Consider the following 22,268-nt stretch of genomic DNA (forward strand, 5'->3'; position numbering starts at 1 on the left):
TTCCTTTGTTTTGAGATTTTCCTATTTCTTTTGGTTATACTTAAGGTTCAGTGGGAACGCAAATGCTATTTGGGCACAAGTGAGAGAGCTCCCTAGAAACAGAACCACCCTAGCTTCAGCATGAAAAGTGCCTAGCAAACAGCGTTGCTTCCTAGTGACCTTTCCACCCATCACTGGCTATGTGTTTCACTTGGGATTCTGTCCCCTATTTGCTAGGGGGCATTGTAGAGATTTCTACAAACCATATTCTTCCTGGTTGCCAGGGTTTTTGTGAATTTAGTGGTACTATATTTGATTGACAAGTATACTAGTAAAGTTAGGTGGGATTATAAAAGTGTATTTTATTATAATGCTTTAAACTTGAGACATATTATCAGTCAGGTTTTTCAATAAATTACTCATTCACTTTCAGTGAGATTCTTATTTTTACTGGTGCTTTTTAAAAATTCCATTACTCATTTGGGAATGATGGTTGTTACTCCATTTCAATAATAATAGTAATAAAAATAATGAGGAGGAGGAGAGTCATTATCAAATACTGAGAACAATTTGCTGTTTTCCCAGCGCTAGGTGGTGCGCATTGTGGAGATAAAGCCCCTGCCGAACCCTTTATATACACCAGGCACTGTGCTAAGCACTGGACAGACATCTCATTTAATCATTGTAACAGTCCTGTAAGGAATTATTATCCCCTTTTTCCAGAAGGGGAAACTGACACGTCGGTATAAAAAGTTGCTCATTCCTTCTAAACAGCTTTAGGTTTTATTCATGGTGACTTTATTAGCAGCAGACAAGAGGCTAAAGAATGAGAATAGAAAGAAATGAGAATAGAGGACACTATAAACAAAGTCAAACTTTGTAAATGCAGGTTATTTTTCAGTTTGCAATTTCAAAGTCATGAATTGCCTGTTCCCAAAGAAGTAAAGATATAAGCATTTGTAAGGCAGAACAAGATTTGGAATATTTTCAAGGAAGCCTCCACCAGAGCTTTTAATTTTCAGTTAGAGTAGGCAAACAATCTTTCAAATGAATGAATTAATTCTAAATTAATTGTTAGGCCTCACTCTAAATCAAGGGCACGTATACTACCACTGAAAGAATGAGGTGCTCTTAGAGAGGCTAGTGGTTTGAGAAATGTTTTACATTGTGTTTGAAAATAATTAAATCCACATTTCAGTGTTAATACAATCACTAATGAAAGAATCTTGTACTCACAGAGCAAGAAGGGACTTTAGAACTCATGTATCTAGCCCTGTCCAATTAGGGTAAAAAATGAAGCCCAAAGCAATGACCTTGACTTACCTGGATCTAGAGGCAGTTACTGGTCAAATTAGGTCCGCCAAAAATTTGCTTAGAAATAGACTTATGTCATAATTAAGTATCAAAATTTGTATTTTACATATTTTTTTTTCTTTGGCAAGTATAATTTTCCTCTGTAAGATATTTTAAATTTATCTCTACATATTATTCAATATCATTTTTATATATTGAATGTATTTTATTTTAACATTAACATAATTTATTTTTAAAAATGAAATTACACATTTACTTATTTCCAAACTAATTATAAAAGTTATTAAATGATTTCCAAAATATATGAGCTTAAAAAAAGAAAGAGTAGTTATCTGTAATGACCAAACCCTGAGGCAGATGTGAAGATACTCATTTTTCCTTCAGTCTATTTTTCCTAAGAACATACACATTATGTTATTTTTGAAAACTTATGCAATGGTATTATACATATTATTCATTAATATGTGCATTATACTATATCTTTAGTATATTTTATTATATGACTACATATTAATCTATATTATTCTCAGTTGCTATTTGCATGTTAACTTAAACCAGTGCCTTATTGTTGATATTATAGTTGAGTTCAGATTTTCTACCACAAAGCAATGAAAACATTCACAGCAAAATCTTTGGAAATTGTCTTAATTATTTATTTTATCAATTCATTTCACTGTTTTTCATTTAATAACTAAAATACCAATTTACTATGATATAGTTTCATTCGACTGTTTTTATGAATGAACAACATATTTTTCTCCCAAATTTGTTTGTTGAAATCCTAACCCCCAATATGATAGTATTAAGACGTAGGGTCTTTGGGAGCTAAATCATAGTTAGTGATGCTGAAGCCCTCACAAATGTGATTAAAAACTTCATGAAAGAAACCCCAGATTGCTTTTTTGCCCTGTTTCTGCCACTTGAGAATGCAAGAAGTCAGCAGTCTACAACCTGGCAGGAGGCCCTCACCAGAACCTGACCATGCTGTTACCCTAGTCTCAGACTTATAGTCTCCAGTGTTGTGAGAAATAAATTTCGGTTGTTTATAAGCCTCCCAGCATATGGTACTTTGTTATAGCTGTTCAGACTAAGGCAGCCATTATTATTATTTAACTCAGTAAAACATTTTTCCTGAAAGATGTATGTCTTTATTTTTCCACCTACTTAATTTTTTAACTTTTCCTTCCAAAGCATTTGCTTTGAGTAAGATAACAAAGTTAAATATATCACTAAAATATGAGAAGAAATTATTTCACAATGATACACTGAACTTCTATGCTTTCGAAAGTGTTATCATACAAATGAACTCTGTCACAATCCTATTTAAAATAAGAATGGAATAAACTATCAAACAAGTTACTCTAATTAGGTAATAATATCTGTAATGTCAGTATCCTAAAAAAGATAAAGGTATTTTATTTTGGCTAAGCATTACCCCGGGATTCATCTTGTGTGAAGGTAGCTAGGAGAGGCTAACTCACTGTTCGTGTTTATCATGTATACCATACCTAGAGAAAAACAAACACAGTTTTCCTTCCCAGATAATAAAATTCTATTAAAGAATTTAATTCTCAGGCAGCATTTAAAGAGAAACGACTGTGGGAATTTTCACATTCTTATAAAGAATCTCCATGTTCACTAGGAGGGGCCCTCTCCTTGTAATGCTAATATCAAGAGTCTCACAGGACTCATCTGTACTGTTCATAAGTGTGGGTTCTGTGGGGGGTTTTTTAGCTCATGCTTTACAAACAAATGAACATTTTCATTTGTTTCTAATGACTTTGGTTTATACAAAGAGATCTTAAACTGTCCCCAGAGCAATCATTTTGCTGAAATGTTATTAGAACATCTTTACAAATTTAGCAGCAAAAGGGGGTTTCATTAACAATGGAAGTCATTGGGAACTGAAGGCCCTTGACATATCCGGTGCTTACCAATCTTGTTTCATTTATAGGCATGAGTAAAAATGATCTTGTGAACTTTACATTGATTCTTCATCTGCTGCATGGATAAAAATCATGAGTTGATGGGGTGAGAAGAGGTGCTACTTGTTCTCTTCTAAGGAGCCATATAAACCTGTGCAATTGTACTTCTTAGCAGCTGCTAATAGAGTCATTTCTTCCCTGATATTTTGGGGATTTGTAGCTGAGACTGAGAACTATTTTTCAATGGACCATCAACATGCTTTAAATTATATATGTAAACATATGTGTGTTTCATTTTCATAGTAATGAAATTTCATCAAATTTGATATATCTGCTATGTGACGGACAGCCATTGAGAAGACTGAAACTTGACCAGCAGTTTTTTGTAAAGCATATTCAAAGTATGCAGTCTTTCTCTTGATTTGAGGCTACAGACACAAATATAGAACCTGCCCTTGTTATAGGCAGCTTTGCCTTCAAAGACCTTCTTTGCCCTGTATTTGTGTTAGATTCCTTCAGGGTTGTCTGTCTGTTATTTTATCCATTTGTGTTAGATTTCTTCAGGGTGGCCTGTCTGTCATTTTTTCCAATATTTTATTGCTGAGTGTCCTTTCAGAATCTCTTCTTCTTGCTCTGCGTATGATCAACTTGCCATACAGTAGCTCCTTAAATATACTGCTACTTTATATCCTTTTAACTCACCCAGAGGCTGTGTTTTAGCAAGTATCACTTCAATGCTGGTGAACACAGTGAATACTTATTTTCAGAAATCCAGTCTTTCCAACATCAAACATTTACCAAAGATGACTGATTAAACCATGGATTTTTTTTTTTTAAAGTAATTAAAAAAAAGTTACAGGTAACATTTGTGTACAGTTCAACTCTCAGAAGATTATATGCTAGATGCCTTGGTATTACTCTGCGGCTCACTGGTTAGGCCCAGGGCATGGCAATGATACCCTCTTGAAGGGTATACAATTTTTAGTGTGATATCAGCAAGATGGTAGAGCAGGAAGCACTGGATTCTTCTTCCCCTGACAAACACAATGATTCAGCAACAATTAATGGGCAAATTCCCTTTGTGAGAAATCCAGAAACTAACTGAAATGTTCCTGTATCATTAGTGAGTGTAAAACCATTCATCAAAGCTAGTAGAGTGATTCAGGATGCACACTTATCAGAATCTCTACTCCCTAGCACACAGTCAAATGATCAGGAAGAGAATTCCTCCTCCCAGCTTCTCCCAGGGGATAAAAGAGGTAGATTCATGCATCCAGTATCTTACCATTTTCAAAGGTATCCCCAGAAGACTGGCTTCTGTCTTGCCTGCCTTGGAACTCTAAAAAGTCTAGCACAATACAGTCGTATGAGGGAGAATGGACGTGGTGGCTTGAGCTAGAGATGCCATAATTTTTTCCCTTGTTCAGCACAGAGTAATGGGGAAAAAATATCCCGATTCTTGACAGTCTCTTAGAGAGGGAGAGATTTGATCTGTGCTTCCAGTGCTTCAATGTTTCTGGTGCTGCCCAAAGAATGAGCATTTGCTTTACTAGTCTTGGAGCTCTGACAGATCTGCCATAGCCTAGCTAGCTGGAGGAGGACAGAGATAGGAGTTTGGACTGGTAAATGTCATAGATCTTGTCTACTGCTCAGCACAGATCAAATAGAGGGAAATTCCAAACTCTTGGCTTCCCCATGGGGAGGGAAAGAGTTGATCTGTGCATCCAGTGCTCAGACTTCCCTGGGGCACCCCAACGAATTAACATCCTACTTCTCAGTCTTGGCATTCTGATGAGTCTGGTGCAGGCTAGCCACTGAGAGAAGAACAGAAACAGTGACTTGAACTGTTAAGATACTGCAGCTTCTCCCCAGCTCAGCACAGAGCAAGCAGACACAACCACAGCTGCCTGCTTCTCCCTGGGAATAAAGACAGTAGAGGTTCCCAGAGTCTCTAGCCAGGCTATTGGGTGAGTATCTTCTGTACAAGGCCAGTTTGTGAATTCGGAGAAGTAACTGATTAATGTGTAGACATCAACTGATAGAAAAAAAAAAAATAAGAATCTAGGAAAGATGTCCCAAATGAAGGAACAAGATAAAACTTCAAAAGTTGACCATAATGAAACATATGATTTACCTGACAGATAATTCAAAATAACTATCATAAAGAAGATCCCTGAAGTCAAGAGTACAGTGTATTAAAAAATGATAATTTAAACAAGGAGATATAAAACATTTAAAAGTACTAAACAGGTAATGAAGCTGAAGTACACAATAACTTAACTGAAAATCTACTATTAATAGAAGGGTTAAACAGCAGATCCGATTCATGAAGATGGATTGATCAGCAACCTTAAAGACAAGTATTTAAAAATTTACTTAGAAGGGCAAAAATGTAAAATAATGAAAAGAAGTGAAGAAAGCTTAAGGGACTTTTGGGATATCAGCAAGTGAACCAATATATACATCATGGAAGTCCAAGAAGCAGAAAATACAATGACTAGAGAGCTCTTTCAAAGATATAATGGCTGAAAACTTCACAAATCTAGAGAAGGAAATGGACATTCAGAAGCAAAAAGCCCAAGCACCCCAAATAAAGTGACCTTAAGGAAATGTACACCAATACAGATTATAATCAAAGTGGCAAAAGTAAAAAAGAGAATTTTGAAAACAGCAAAAGGAAGGTGACTTGGCACTTGCTAAGGAACAGTTGTAGAAATATCATAAGATTTTTCAGCAGAAATCTTGCAAGCTAGAAGGAAGTGGAATGATATATTCAAAATGCTGAAAGGAAAAAGAAAATTGTCAAGCAAGAATATTATACAAGCAATAATGTCATTTACAAATAAAAGAAAAATAATGACTTTCTCAAACAAAAGCTAAGTGAGGTCATCACCAGCAGACTTGCCTTAAAAGAAATGCTAAAGGAAATTCTTCAAGTTGAAATAAAAGGATGCTAAACAGCAACAAAATAGCCTAAGAAAGTATGAAGCTCATTGGTAAAAATCAACATATAGATTAATACAAATACTTTATTACTGTAATGGTGGTGGGTAAATAATTTTTAATTCTAGTATAAAATTTAAATGACAAAAGTATTAAAATCAGTATGACTAAAATATATTAAAAGGTACACAATATGAATAGATACAAATTGTGAAAACAATAACAGTGTGAGGACAGGAGTTAAACTGTGGAGTTTTTGTGTGCACTTATGTTTAAGTTGTTATCAGCTTAAAATAGACTGTTATATATATACATCAAGGTAAGCACACTAATAAAGCCACAGAAGTTACACAAAAGAGAGGGAAAAACAAATCACAGCATATCAATATAAAAATTCAAAAAAAGGAAGATGGCAAGTAAGAAAAAGACAGGAAAAAAAAAACTATGAGACCAATAGAAAACAATTTTGTTAAAATGGCAAAAATAAATTATTCTCTATCAATATTACTATAGATATAAATGGATTAAACTTCCCAATAAAAAAAAAAAAGAAGTGGCTGAATATATTAACAAAGCAAGACCTAACTGTGTAGTGTCTATAAGAGTCTCACTTTAGCTTTAAGAACACATATAGGCTGAGAGTGAAGGGATGGAAAAAGATACTCTGTGCAAATGGAAAACTAGAAGAAAACAGGTGTAGCTATGTTTATATCAGACAAAAAAGACTTTAAGTCAAAAACCATCACAAAACAAAGAAGAGCACTATATTATAATAAAAGTGTCAAACCACTGGAAAGATATGACAAATTATAAACATATACACATTCAATATTAGAGCACCTAAATATATAAAGCCAATATTGACAGAACTGAAGGGAGAAATAAAAAGTATTAAAAATAATGGAGATTTCAGTATTCAACTTTTAATAATAAATAAAATATCCAGACAGAAGATCAATAAGGAAAGAGAGGGCTTATAACACTATAAACCAAATGGATTTAACAGACATACACAGAATATCATACCCTACGACAACAGAATATATACTCTTCTCAAGCACACTTAGAACTTTCTCCAAGTTAGATTACATGTTAGGTCGTAAAACAAGTCTTAACAAATTTAAGAAGTTTGAAATTATATCACATATTTTTACTCAACAAAATGAAGTGAAACTAGAAATCAATAGCAAAAAGAAAACAAAAAAATTACAAATATGTGGATTAAGCAAGACATGCTTGAACAACAATTGGGTCAAGAAGAAATCCAAAAGGAAAGTAAAAAGTACATCAAGACAAACAAAAATGAATGCACAATGAATGCGCATCATAATGAAACTTATGGGATACAGTAAAAGCAGTACTAAGAGGGAAATTTATTGTGATAAATACCTATATTTATAATGGCCTGAAACTACCTTTACACCTCGAGGAGAGAGAAAAAGAAGGACAAACTATCCACATAGTTAGCAAAAGGGAGGAAATAACAAAGATAAGAACAGAAAAAAACAGAATAGAAAACAGAAAAACAATAGAAAAAATCAGACAAGATAAAATTGATAAATCTTAAACTAGATTCATTTAAAAAGAAGACTCAAAAAGAGAAATGAAGGAGTAGATATTACAACTGATGCCACAGACATAAAAAGGATCAAAAGAACATTTATATGAACAATTATATGCCAACAAATGAAATAATAAAAAAAAATGGACATGCTCCTACAAAATGTAGCCTATCAAGACTAACCAATGAAGAATTGGCAAGTCTGTACAGATCTATAACTGGGGTGGAGATCGAAAACCAAAAACCTCTCAGCAAAGAAAAACCTGGAACTAGATGACTTCACTGAAAGGTGAATTCTACCAAACATTTAAAGAATCCTTCAATCCTGAAATTTTCAAAAAAAATTGATGAGGAACACTTCCAAACTTATTTTACCAACATCACCCTAGTAGCAAAGCCAGGCGAAGACATCACAAGAAATGAAAACTACAGGTAAATACCTCTATGCAGAAATCCTCTAGAGAATGCTAGCAGCCTGAAACCAATAGTACATTAAGGGATAATACACCATGACTGGCTGGTATTTATCTCTGAGGTGCAAGGATGCTTCCACATACAAAATCAATTACTGTTACATACCACATTATTAGAATAAAGGATAAAAATCACATGATCATCTCAATAAATAAAAAGCACTGACAAAATTTAACATCCTTTCATGATAAAAACAAATTCTCAACAAATAAATAAGGAATAAAAGAGAAGTGCCTCAATGTAATTAAGGCCGTATATGAAAAGCCTGCAGTTAACATTATACTCAAAGGTGAAAAATTGAAAGCTTTTCCTCTACAACCAAGAACAAAATCAGAATACCTTCTTTAACCACTTGCATTAAACATAATACTGGAAACCTTAGCCAGAGAAAATAGGGATGAAAAAGAAATAAAAGGCATCCTAATTTAAAACAGAGAAGTAAAATTGTCCCTGTTTGCACATGACGTGATCTTATGTATTGAAATCCCTAAAGTCCCCACCAAAAAAACTGTTAGAACTAATAAATTCAGTATATTTTCAGGATATAAAATCAACACACAAAAATCAGTAGTGTTTCTCTACACTAACAATAAACTATCTGAAAAATAACTCAGGAAAGCAATCCCATTTACAACAGCACCAAAAAATAAAATAGGCTGGGCATGGTGGCTCATGCCTGTAATCTCAACACTTTGGGAGGCCAAGGTGGGAGAATCACATGAGGCCAGGAGTTTGAGACCAACCTGGGAAACAGAGAGGGACCCCATCTCTATGAAAAAAATATATATATAAATAAACTTTCAAAAGAATAATATACTTAGAAATAAGCTGAACTAAGGAAGTGAAAAATGTGTGTACTAAAATCCATAAAACATAGATGAAAGAAAATAAGACAAATGGAAAGCCATCTGATGTTCATGGATTAGAAGAATTAATATTTTAAAATTGTAATACTATCCAAAGCAATCTACAGATTCAATGCAATTTCTATCAAAATTCCAATGACATTTAAAAAATTCTCCAATTCATATGGAACCACAAAAGACTACTTTAATAGCCAAACCTATCTTGAGAAAGGAGAACAGTGCTAGAGAAATCATACTTGCTAATTTTAAATATATTACAAAGCTACAGTGGTCAAAATAATATGGACATAAAAACAGACATATACACTATAATAAAGACAGACATATACACCAGTTAAACAGAATATAAAGCCAAAAATAAATTCACAAATATATGCCCAACTGCTCTTCAACAATGGGTGACAAATATACACAATAGGAAGATGATAGTCTTTTCAACAAATTGTTCTGGGAAAGCTGAATATCCACAGGTAAAAGAAATAATGAAATTGGACCTTTGTTATATACCAGACACAAAAATCAATTCAAAATGAATTAAAGACTTAAATGGGATCCCAAACAGTAAAATTCTTGAAGAAATCATAGGGGAAAACTTCATGACATTGATCTTGGCAATGATTTCATGGATATGACATCAAAAGCATAGGCAGCATAAAAATAAATTGTGGAATTGCATCAAACTAAAAAGCACAGCAAAGGGAACAATCTACAAAAGTAAAAAGGCAACCTACAGAATAGGGAAAATATTTGCAAACCATATATCTGAAAAAGGGTTTATCTCCAAAATATATAAGACACTCCTTCAACTTAACAGCAAAACTATATATACATATATAGAGTTTTTTGTTTGTTTGTTTTGTTTTTGAGATGGAGCCTTTCTCTTATTGCCCAGGCTGGAGTGCAGTGGCATGATCTTGGCTCAGTGCAACCTCCGCCTCCCGGGTTCACGCCATTCTCCTGCCTCAGCCTCCTGAGTAGTTGGGACTACAGGCGCCCGCCACCACACGCCTGGCTAATTTTTTGTGTTTTTAGTAGAGACAGGGTTTCACCGTGTTAGACAGGATGGTCTCGATCTCCTGACCTCGTGATCCGCCTGCCTCAGCCTCCCAAAGTGCTGGAATTACAGGCGTGAGCCACTGCGTCCGGCTGCAAAATAATATTAATCCAATTACGAAAAGGGGTAAGGATTTGAAAAGTCTTTTCTCCCCAGATGACACAGAAATGGCCAACAGGTATATGAAAAAAAGTCACTAATCACCAAGAAAATGCAAATCAAAATCACAATGAACTATCACCGCACACTCAGGATAGCTATTATCAAAAAACAAAACACAGCAAATGTTGTCAAGGTTGTGGAGAAATCAATACGCCTCCACATTGCTGATGGGAATGCAAAATAGTGCAGCTGCTATGGTAAACAGTATGGAATGTTCTCAAAAACCTAAAAATAGAACTACAATATAATCCAGCATCCCATTTGTGTATATTTATCTAAAAGAATTGAAATCAAGATATCAAAAACCTATTAGCATTTCCAAGTTTGTTACAGCAATATTCACATTAGCCATGATGTGGAAACAACATAAATGTTCAACAGATGGATGGATAAAGGAAATGTAGTGTATACATACGATGAAATACTATTCAGCCTTTACAAAGAAGGACATTTTTCAATATTGACAATATTGATGAACCTGGAGGACTTTATGCTCAGTGAAAGAGACAGTCACAGAAAGACAGATATGATTCCACTTATATGAGATATTTTAAAAAGTGAAGCTTATGAAATTAAAGAGTGGAATGATGGTTGCCAGGAGCTGGGTACTTTTACGGGTAACTGTAGTATATGGCACCGGTATAGTATGTGGTACTCAAGTGCTTTCCGGGCAACATAGTTTAGTGTATTCTGTTACATTTTTTTCTATATTTCTACGTGCCTTTTCTTCTTGAACACTGATATTGGAGGTTGGTTCTATACGTTATAAAAATCCTGACTTAAGGGGCTTTATCCCTATATTCTCTCTGGTATATCGATAGCTTAATAAATATATCTTAGAAAGTAAACTGTTACTATAATATCATGCTTAACATTAAGGAAATGTACATTGATTGTTGGGTTAGTGATTTCACTAGATATTTTACTGATTTTTTCTTGCAAGTTTTTATTCACTCTTTTGGCAAAAGTAGGGCAATAATGCAGTGTTGTGCTCTGAAGCCTATAATATATGAAGGAAAAGACCCACCCTCTTTTATAGCTGTTGATTTGAGTTATTAAAGATGGAGGCATCTCTGTAATCCTAACCAGAACTGAGCACATCCTTCAAAATGTGGTGACAATGCCTTCCTTAGTGATTTCAGGGATGCCCTGTGTCAAGCTGGTCGTAAACACAGCAGAGAGAACATGTCACCAGTAATTGAGAAGGCTTTTGTTGGTACTTTCCACAGGGCTTGCAGGGCTGAGATGAAAACAAGAGAAAGATGTGAAGCTCTTTAATGGTTTATTCTATGTCTGTATTCCTTTTGTTTCATTAAAAACAAATCAAACAAAATGCTTTCTAATGCCACAAAGCAAAAGGGCTTCAGTTAACCAAATTAAAGTAACTTTTCCCCAAATACTTTATTTGTTGAAAAAGACAGAATAAGTTTAGCCTTTTCTGGGAACATGAATTTTTTTTTTTTTTTTTTTTTTTTTTTTTTTTTTTTTTTTTTTTTTTTGAGACGGAGTCTTGCTCTGTCGCCCAGGCTGGAGTGCAGTGGCCAGATCTCGGCTCACTGCAAGCTCCACCTCCCGGGTTCACGCCATTCTCCTGCCTCAGCCTCCCGAGTAGCTGGGACTACAGGCACCCGCCACCTCGCCCGGCTAGGTTTTTTTTTGTAATATTTTAGTAGAGACGGGGTTTCACCGTGTTAGCCAGGATGGTCTCGATCTCCTGACCTCGTGATCCACCCGTCTCCGCCTCCCAAAGTGCTGGGATTACAGGCTTGAGCCACCGCGCCCGGCGGGAACATGAATTTTGTATGATACTTTCTTAGAATTCTACACACCTGGTATAGTGCCACAATATCCTGATTGTAGCCCTTCTTAGCTGCTTAACAAAATGAGATTCAGATTATCTTACTGGCAGTTATTCACACAATTCTTCCTGTTCTCCAAATACTCCTTTAATCATAACAGTATTTTAATCATCAAGGTCCTAAATCTTTAAAAGGCATTGTTTGCTTTTGCTATCCAGAAAAAGCAGTATATAACTGCCACATTCAAATTATTAATGAGATGTTTGATAGTAGATGAGTGAATGTTGAAAAAAAAGCAAAATTAAATTTTGAAACTTTAAAAAAAGTCTGGGAGCATTTTTCAGAGAAACGTATTAAAAAGTCAGTAAATGTAGGGTACATACCAAAACTTAAAGAAATAATATTTAGTAAGAAAAATCACTCTGACAAAGTAGGGGTGAAAATTTAAAACTTATGAATAGCCAAGTCTAATTAAATTTACTGTTTCCCACTATAATATTGCATTTCAGATCAAAGTCAAATTTTAGTATATTTTAAGTTATTTTGTAAACATAAGAAAAAATAACTTTCTACTTATGTTTTGGTATCTGTTTATTACCTATATTTATAATCTTTATATAGGTCTCTAAAATTTGTAGAGTTGCTTGAGAAAATTACTTATAAAGTTATCTAAGAATTTAAGAGAAAATGTTTCTGTTCTATCCAGATTAATTAGTCTCCTCAACTGGTACTCTCTCGACATTCTTGGGTCTACCAATTATGAGAGCAAAATCTTTGTGTAATAAACATATTAAAGTTGGTGAAAAGATAAAATGCCTTATTTTCATGGGTTTGTGAAGCCTTTATGTTACTATTTTTGTTTAAGTATAGTAAAGAGTGGAAAAATAATTATGTTCAAAACTACCTTTGAATAAAATACGTTATTCATTCAGTGAGAAATATTTTGAAAATAGTATTACTATGTAGTATTCTGTTTCAGGTAAAATCTAATTAGCAAAATAATCTTTTAAAAACCTGACTGTAGTAAAGCAAAATCTGTCTTTATTTTCAATACTGTTAAGCTTTTAATTAATAGAAAACCACCATGGGTTGCTTCTTTAGAATACCACTAAATGTTAGAGACATCGTATACTGTACAGGAGTGTCACTACTGGATGAGGATGTCTGGGAATTCATATGGATGAAATTCCATTCCACCACAGCAGTTTCTGAGAAGAAAATATTATTGGAAGCCTTAACTTGCAGTGATGACAGGAATTTATTAAATAGGTAGGTCAACTGATTTTCTAAATTTGTTTCTGTAACAGAAGTATTCTCTGTTAATCAAATTGCTCTGAAATTGCTTTTGTTTACTTGAATATATGTTAGTTATTTTAAAATATATCTTCCTAAAGGTGAGGAAAACTGCTATGTTAAAGACTAAAGCTACTTGATTTCAGAGGTTATATCTTTTTATGACTAATTATTTTATATAATTTATATATGTTTAAGAAAATATTTCATTATAAAAGGAAGTGTTTAGTAGAAAGAGTTTTAAAGGAGAATTTGTATCATCAAACCAGAATTGTGATTTGTCCTTCCACAAGATTTTTTTAGAGTTTAATGTTTTTAATTAAAATACCATGAGTTTGATCCTCTCTCTTTTATAGACAAATGTGTTCTATTTATAAGTTTGCATTATTAAAGATTGCACTAGACTATTCTTTTGAAGAATATGAAAAACTAGGTCCTATAATTTTAGTAAGATTATAAAAATGTTAAAGTTACTGGACTAAAAATTTTTACAAAATTCTATCTTTGTAGGCTTCTAAATCTGTCACTGAATTCTGAGGTGGTGCTGGATCAAGATGCAATTGATGTCATAATCCATGTAGCTCGAAATCCACATGGCCGAGACCTTGCCTGGAAGTTTTTCAGAGATAAATGGAAGATACTAAATACCAGGTAGACATAAGAATTCTTGAATGAGTAAACTAAAGCTGAAATATGAGGAATAAAGGCCCAAGTTTTGTATTAAAGCTAAGATCCATGCAATAGAATTAGATTTTAAAATACTCAACCAAGACGAATGTTGCCACTCCTGTGAAACTCAAAATTACTTTTGAAATTCTATAATATATTTCCTTTATTAAAATTGATAACCTTAATTAATTATATGTGCAAACATTTGGAGTATAAAAGGTTTAGCTCAGCAACTTTCCTGGAAAATCTATCAAACTGTCCAAAGTTGAAGACACTGTATCATAAAACCCCTATATCTTGAATATGTTATAGAAATGATTTATAAATACAGTGCTATTATAAAAATAAAACTTTAATTACTTCCATATAATTGTTTTAAATTTTCTTTAAATATAAATATCTTAAAATACCTGAATAAAACCATGATATAGAGAAGTAATATTAATCATTTGAATCATTGTATAATTCCACTTGCAGTAAAATTTATTCCCAGGACATCTTGTTTCATGGTGAGAATTCTTTAGCCTCAACTTTATAAGATATTTCATTATACATTTAAATATATTATAATCCATGCTAATTTATTACTCTGATAATCTCTATGGCCTATTAAAATTCAATTTATTATAGAGCGTGTAAATGCTGCTTTTTTTTTTAACTTAAATGATCCCAGACAGTACGCAGACTTACTGCTCTGTCTCTGAAAAGCTAGTGTGCAATCTTTATTATTTTTAAGCATACCTTCATCAGTTGCCCTGGTATAATAAGTTCAATTAGAATGGCTGTGTCATATTAAAACACTCTATCCTTAGGTATTTCATTGTGAGAAAACACTGATATTTCTATAAGACACTTTGACTTTTAATATTTTCAGCTCAGCTCTTGTAATAGTTGGACAATTAAAGCTTGCTTTGCTTTTGTGCATATAATAGAGCGAATAGTCAGACACTTAAGGTAAAATTAATGTATACAAACATCTAACTTAAAAGAATATCAAACATCTACCAATACACAGTTTCTTTAGAGAGTGGTTTTGTAAATCAGAGTTCAGGGCAATGCAATTATAGGCATATATAGTTTATTTCCTACCAAAAAATGCTTGGTTCCTGATATGCTTATTTTGTCTCCCTGAATCCATGCTCTCCATCCTATCCAAAAATACAATGGTGTTTACATTGACAAATAGGAGCATAATCTTCATGGGCTTCTGCTCCTCTGTCAATTTTTTGAATGCTGGCATTCACGGAGCTCTATTGAAGGCACCCTTCTTCTCACTCTACAAGTTCTTCTTGATTTTAGATGTCTTCTACTCTCATGGTTTCAATTACTCCCAAATCTGTATCTCTAATTCAGACATTGTCCCTACCTTTCTCCTTGTAATGGATTATTGCCCATCGAGGTTGCCTTTATGAGTGTGCCTGCAAAGCTAAATCTATGATTTTTCTCTTATCCTCCTTTTCGCAGTAAATCTTGTAGCCATCCACCAATTGCGCAAGCCCAACATCTGGAAGTCTAATAGGCGTCCCCTTTTCTCTTGTCATATATAACAATTAGACTTTAGGTCGTGTCAATTGAACAGTTCCTAAAGTTTGTTGAATTCTTCCTCTCTTTTTTTGCGACGACTTCCCTAGTGCAGGTTCTTATCTCTTCCCAGTACTCTTACAATAATAGCCTTCTGTCTCACTGCCTCTATAATTACACAAACACACTTTAGCCTCTTCCCTTTAACCCAAGAATCTTTCAGAAAAGCAAATGGGATATTTCCCTGCTATAAAACTTTCTAAGTGAGATTCATAATCTAAGCTCCTTATATGTCCTCTGCATATTTTCTCAGCGTCTTGTTCTTCAATCCCCAGGCTCACAATGTATCAGTGTACGGACTAATTTTTTTTTTTATTTTTTTACTTTTTTAATTTTTTTTTCGAGACAGGGTCTCACTCTGTCACCCAGGCTGGAGTGCAGTGGCACAATCACAGCTCTTTGCAGCCTTGACCTCCTGAGCTCAGGTGATCCTTCCACTTCAGTCTCCTGAGTAGCTGGGACTACATACATACACCACCACACCTGGCTTTTTTCTATTTTTTGTATAGACAAGGTTTCCCCATGTTGCCCAGGCTGGTCTCGAACTCCTGGGCTCAAGTAATCCACCTGACTTGGCTTCCCAAAAGTGCTGGGATCATAGGCGTGAGCCATCATCTTGGCCTGTATGCACTGTTAATATCAAACTGCTTGTAGTTGTCTGCACAAACCATGTCTTTTCACATCTCTTTGTTTATGTTCATCTTCTGCCTAAAATTACATTCTTCCCTGTTGCTCATAACTACTCCATGGTCAATCTAGATGCCATTACCTCCCAGAAGCCATTCCAAGACCCTACAGGTAAAGAGATCCTCTCTGAGCACTGTGTATAATTTTATCACCACCTCATTTAGCCACAATACATGGAAATTATTTGATTACATGTCAAACTCTTCAACTAGATAGTATAATACCTTCAAGCGACAGATTATACCTTATTATTATCATCACAAGACAATATAAGTAAAAACAACTAATACTTCTTTAGAAAAAAAAAATGTTATTTGCCTGGATAGTTGGACAATTTTGTACCCACATACTGATTGAAAGTAATCACTTTTATTATTATTGAATGGCTATTTGCTTGCTTTTACCTAGCTAACTTTTTTTTTCTGTGGAATAGTTCAATGGTAGAATTATAACAAATCTCAGTGGTCATCTAGTTCAGCCTTCTCATTTTATAGATGAGAGAACTAAATTCTACAGAAGCTAAATTAAATCTTATATTAGATACTTAAGATCCCACAAGTTATGGAAGCATTAGAAAATCTCTTGTAACAGTGTGTAGATCCTTGTCTTTAAAAATCCAGAGTCTTGTTTTTATTGTACTTACCTTAGTTCTAAAAGTATGATGACCTGTGATAGGTATCCTTAGCATAGTAGGGACAAATCAGTAAAATGAGAATTATTTTCAATTCACTGACACAAGTTGTTCCTTGCCTTGGGTCAAAAGTCAAGTAACTGTGTTTGTGGTACAAGGATTAGGCAATCCAAATGAACAAGTAGATGTTATACTTTAATGTACCCATGAAAAAGCTAATATTTTGGAGAGCATTTTGGAGAATGCATTTTGCCTCAGTTTCTAAGAATGATATACAAGGATGCATTTTTGAGAATGCATTTTGCCTCAGTTTGTAAGAATAAGATATGAAAATGCCAGTGTCAATTATGACTAATCATACCAAAGGATCTGACAGTGCCCAAGTTGATCCTGCAGCTCCTCTTGCCTTTGTTGGAATCAGTTTCCCTTCCAGTGAGCTAGGTTGCTTTGTGATTGAAAGTTTTAAAAGATTTTGTTCTCAGGCCTTGCCTTGGAAATATACTGTTAATCCCTAAATCCAGTTATAGAGGGCTCCTTTAAAAAATTTGCTACAACTCAGACTTCTCTGAAACACTGTGAGCCATATTAGGTGGGAACTGATGATATCCCATAGCCATAACTCTCCGTCCCTCCCCGAATCCCTAGAGAAATGGACTTCAGTGCTCAGAGATCTGGCCGTCTCTGACAACGTTGATCAAATGGAACCCTTGAGAAGAACTCTAAAAAATCTTTATAGTAATATTTTTGTAATTACTACCTGCATTAACATTAAGACTCTTTTTTTCTTTTGAGGTACGGAGAAGCATTGTTTATGAATTCCAAACTTATCAGTGGTGTCACAGAATTTCTTAATACTGAAGGTGAACTCAAAGAGGTAAATATTTTAAGATAAGGTCTAATTATTTTCTTTTATAAACATTTGAAATTATGCATTTACTTCAGTCATTTATTTCCAACAGATTCATATCCATTCCTTTTACTTACACATGCACACACCCCCGCCCCCCCCCCACACACACAGACACACGTTAAAGACTACTCAATTCATAATTTGCAAGGAGTATTTTTAACATATCAAACATTAAAGGCCTGCAAGAAATGTTTGAATGTAATAATTTTCAAACCTGTAGATCCACAGTCCACTTCAGAGATCATTGATCCAATCAGATATTCCTCAAATGATTCTATTAACCCACTGTAGGATTCACTAAACAACAAAACCATCCTGTTAATGACTCAGTATTTGTATAATGGACGAAGGTTGGTGTTGAGATACAGACCATGGGTCTCACTGCTTTGTGGTCAGCCTTAAACAGACAATGGACCTACTGTACATAATAATATTGCTTTGTGCTATGTAGCCTCTTAAATGAAACAAATTATTATGTGTAGAAAGGAGCATATCTGGTAATACATATTGAGATTAATAAATTGTTTTAAAACTGCTTAGTACAATCACAAATGAATTTCATTAATGAAAATAAACTTGATTTTTAAGGACTGGTGTCCAGATTACGGAGTATTTAACATTTCCTTACTATGTTATTTCTGGTTTATTACTCTGGAAATTTAAGCCAGCTAGTTTTGTTTGTTTTGCCATTAAGTCACCTTACTAATATAGAGAGATGAGAAATGGGGAGAGGGTTAAGGAGGAAGGAAAAAATAAGCAAAATACAGACTCTTTTAATTGATTACAGTGGATCACGCTTCAAACATTGATTGCCTTTTCTCGTGCTCCTGTTCTCCATTGTAAAATATAGCTGATGTTTGACATTGAGAATGATGGTTTTCTCAGTTTTCACTGACAGACTGCTTAATGACAGCCCCTCAGCTAATCACACTGAGCACCATTCCCTAGAAGCATCAACTCTGGCACCATCCTTAATGTCTTCTAATATTGTTCAGTTTCCTGTGATTATCCCGCGTGCACTAACTTGGATTCTTTCACACCATGAGCTAAGCTAAGTCTCTGATTGTAATGATTTGAAATTCAGTCTTTATCCCTGCTATGTGTGTTCCCAACCCTGAAGGATTAAATTTGAACGCCCCGGAACATATTTTACTATTTTTTAAATAAAGGAAGCTAAATGGAAAGGACTGTTTTCATATCCACAAAAAACAGAAAGAAAGAACAATTAAATTAATGATTGCTTCCATTTTTCTCTGTATTTAAATGAAGTACTTTTACTTTCATGATTTCACATTCAATAATCTGGGAATGAAAGACTCATTTAGTCACAACCTCTGCAGCCATTGAAGTGAGCACAAAGCGAAATCTCTCCCTCTTCTCTTCTCTCCTGTTTGCTCCCTTCGTTCTCTGTGCTTCTCTCCTCTTTTATCTCCTCTCCTCCCTACCTTTCTCTCATCCCTTCTCTATTTTTCTTCTTACTTTCCTCTAACTCTGTCTGCCTTTCATAGTTTCCTGGACTTGGTAACACCCAGGCCATGAAAAGAAAATATTTTAGACATTTAATTGATTTTATCACATACTGACTGTTTTGTCTTACATATTTCACTGATTTATTAAATTTTTACACTTTATTTAATTGCCATTTCAGATGTTTCAAAGTGCTCCTATAATGAAGGGTGTAATTTCAAAGTTGAAACTAAATTATGGCTTTTATTTCATTATCTACAAAGCAGCTAACGTCACAATGCAATCTCTAAGTGGCATGAGGAATGAATCTCTTCACTCTGGAGTTATTTACTCTGGCTTTGCAGTTTAACAGGTGCTGCCTGGGGCTTTTTAATTCTTACATCATCTATAAGATTGAGGAACACTATTGTCAGATAGGGTGGGGGTTTTGGTTTTTATGATGATAACCTCCCTTTCTTAAATAGAAAAGGCTGAGGAGAATGCAGTTGCATTCTACCATAACCCATAAACCTCATAAGCAGAAAGCCCAGTGTCCTCCCTGTGGATATGGCATATTCTTATTTCTAAGGGTTTATAGATCAAAAGGGAATCAGCATCTTTATGAATTCTGAAAACTCATTCCAGATTTTAATGATCCTCATCAGCTTTAGGTGGATTCAGTCAAGACGCTTACATTGTTCCATGGTTTTCTCCCAAAAACAGTATTCTAGTACCTGAAACTGGAGTTTCCTTTTAATTTTAATTGAATGGCTCTGGCAATTTGAACAATATTTCTCCATAAAGCAATCTGTCATTTATTTGATTTTAAACTAATGGAGACAATCTTCTGGAACCTCAGAGGCCCTTGCCATTTTTCCACATTAATGACCATTAACCAATCTTTTCACATGCCCATTTTTCTGCCTTTTAAACCTAACATACCTCACTGTTGTGGAGGAGCATAGATCCTGTGCATCGAAGGCATCACATTTACAGTTTTAATATTGAAGATATTAACTTTATAATAGGGCAATAGTTAATTCTATTCATTTACATAGTTACTAAGAGTATATTATGTTTTACAATCTACTCTAAAAATAATTTATCTTATGATAGGATACCCTGAAATAAGAGGAAATTTTAATGTTAAAATCTTTTTAATAGAAAAATTAACAAACATGCTTCAAAGTTTTGTGCTAAAAAGATAGGGAACACAAACAACATTGCCATTTTACTAAATATTATTTTATAAAAGTGCCTAAACTTGCAACATTTTAAAATAAAAGCATTATCATGGTATAGTTAGAAAACAAACAAAAAAACCACTAATGATGTAGGGTCCAGCCCTACGGGACTTAGCAGGTATTCTCCCCATTTGCAGAGACTGTAAGAAATAAAGACACAAGACAAAGAGATAAGGAGAAAACAGCTGTGCCCAGGGGACCACTCCCATCAAGACACCCGCCCCCTCCCCCCCCAATGGCTGGGCGTGGTGATATTTATTGTATACAAGACAAGGGGGCAGGGTAAGAAGGGTGAATCATCCAAGTGATTGATAAGATCAAGCAATCACGTGATCATGGGACAGGGGGCCCTTCCCTTTTAGGTAGCCAAAGCAGAGAGGCAAGGCAGCATATGTCAGCGTTTTCTTCTATGCACTTATAAGAAAGATCAAAGACTTTCACTATTTCTTCCACCGCTATCTACTATGAACTTCAAAGAGGAACCGGGAGTATGGCAGGAACATGAAAGTGGACACGGAGCATGACCATTGAAGCACGGCACCACAGGGAGGGGTTTAAGCCTCCAGATGACTGCGGGCGGGCCTGGATAATATCCAGCCTCCCACAAGAAGCTGGTGGAGCAGAGTGTTCCCTGACTCCTCCAAGGAAAGGAGACTCCCTTTTGCAGTCTGCTAAGTAAGGGTGCCTTCCCAGGCACTGGCATTACCACTTGAGCAAGGAGCCCTCAAGCGGCTCTTATGCGGGCGTGATAGAAGGCTCACCTCTTGCCTTCTAGGTCTCTTCTCACCTGACCCTATACTTGCCTGTTATTCCTAGGTTATATTAGTAATGCAACAAAGAGTAATATTAAAAGCTAATGATTAATAATGTTTATACTAATGATTGATAATTGCCCATGATCATTTCTATATCTAATTTGTGTTATAACTATTCTTTATTCTAACTATTTTCTTTATTATACTGCTAAAGTTTGTGCCTTCAGTCTCTTGCCTTGGCACCTGGGTAATCCTTTGCCTACAAATGGCAGCAGAAATCCTACCAGAGAGTGAAAGAAACAAGCAAACTAGAATGCTAACTGCCTTTCTTTTACCCCAAGCCCTCTAAAGTGAGGCAGCGGTTTGTAAGGCACTGTGAGTGTGCACTAGGGCCAGTCAGAGGCAATTCCAACCACATGTTGGATATCAGAGCTATGGAGAGAATTACAAGGCATAAGATCAATTAATGGCAACTGTGGAAAGAAGGCCAGATGTGTTCTGATGAATAAGTTACTCTTAAGATGCATATGAGGCACCTCAGACTCTCTGAGCCCACAAGGGGAGTATTTACCACACTTAAATCATGATTTAAGAAGTGAATCTCTGGAGACACACCAGTTCACATTTTCTATTGAGAGTTATTTTGCAGGATAATCCAACCTACTCTCCTTCTGTCAATAAACGTTCATATTCAAACCCATAGTTTGCCTTTGAGAAGGACTTAAGAGTTTTACTTCATGTGTTTAGGCTGGCTTACCATCTCATAAGGAAACCAAGAGCATGCTCCACAGAGTTAAAGTTGCTAAAGGGTCATTTATGACTCTCTGGTGTATTCAGTGACTGCCTAGGAAAAAATGTAATAATTCAGAATACACTTTAAAAGGAGTATAAACATTTTTTTATGATTGACCTATAACATGTAAATAATGCCATTACAATATCATATTTTATAATAAAACAAAATTCAAAATGAAT

General features: G+C 34.8%; 1 protein-coding gene across 1 annotated transcript in view; it reads left to right on the forward strand.

Annotated features, from left to right (window-relative positions):
- Window positions 1-22,268, forward strand: part of TRHDE (thyrotropin releasing hormone degrading enzyme) — a 417,786-nt gene that overhangs the window by 389,044 nt on the left and 6,474 nt on the right. The window contains exons 16-18 of the mRNA XM_008004042.3: window positions 13,179-13,346; window positions 13,881-14,021; window positions 17,731-17,812. Of these exons, the coding sequence (XP_008002233.2) occupies window positions 13,179-13,346; window positions 13,881-14,021; window positions 17,731-17,812 (391 nt within the window). The remainder of the gene's footprint in view (window positions 1-13,178; window positions 13,347-13,880; window positions 14,022-17,730; window positions 17,813-22,268) is intronic.

This window comes from Chlorocebus sabaeus, chromosome 11, assembly GCF_047675955.1.
Source record: "Chlorocebus sabaeus isolate Y175 chromosome 11, mChlSab1.0.hap1, whole genome shotgun sequence".
NCBI classification, from domain to species: domain Eukaryota; kingdom Metazoa; phylum Chordata; class Mammalia; order Primates; family Cercopithecidae; genus Chlorocebus; species Chlorocebus sabaeus.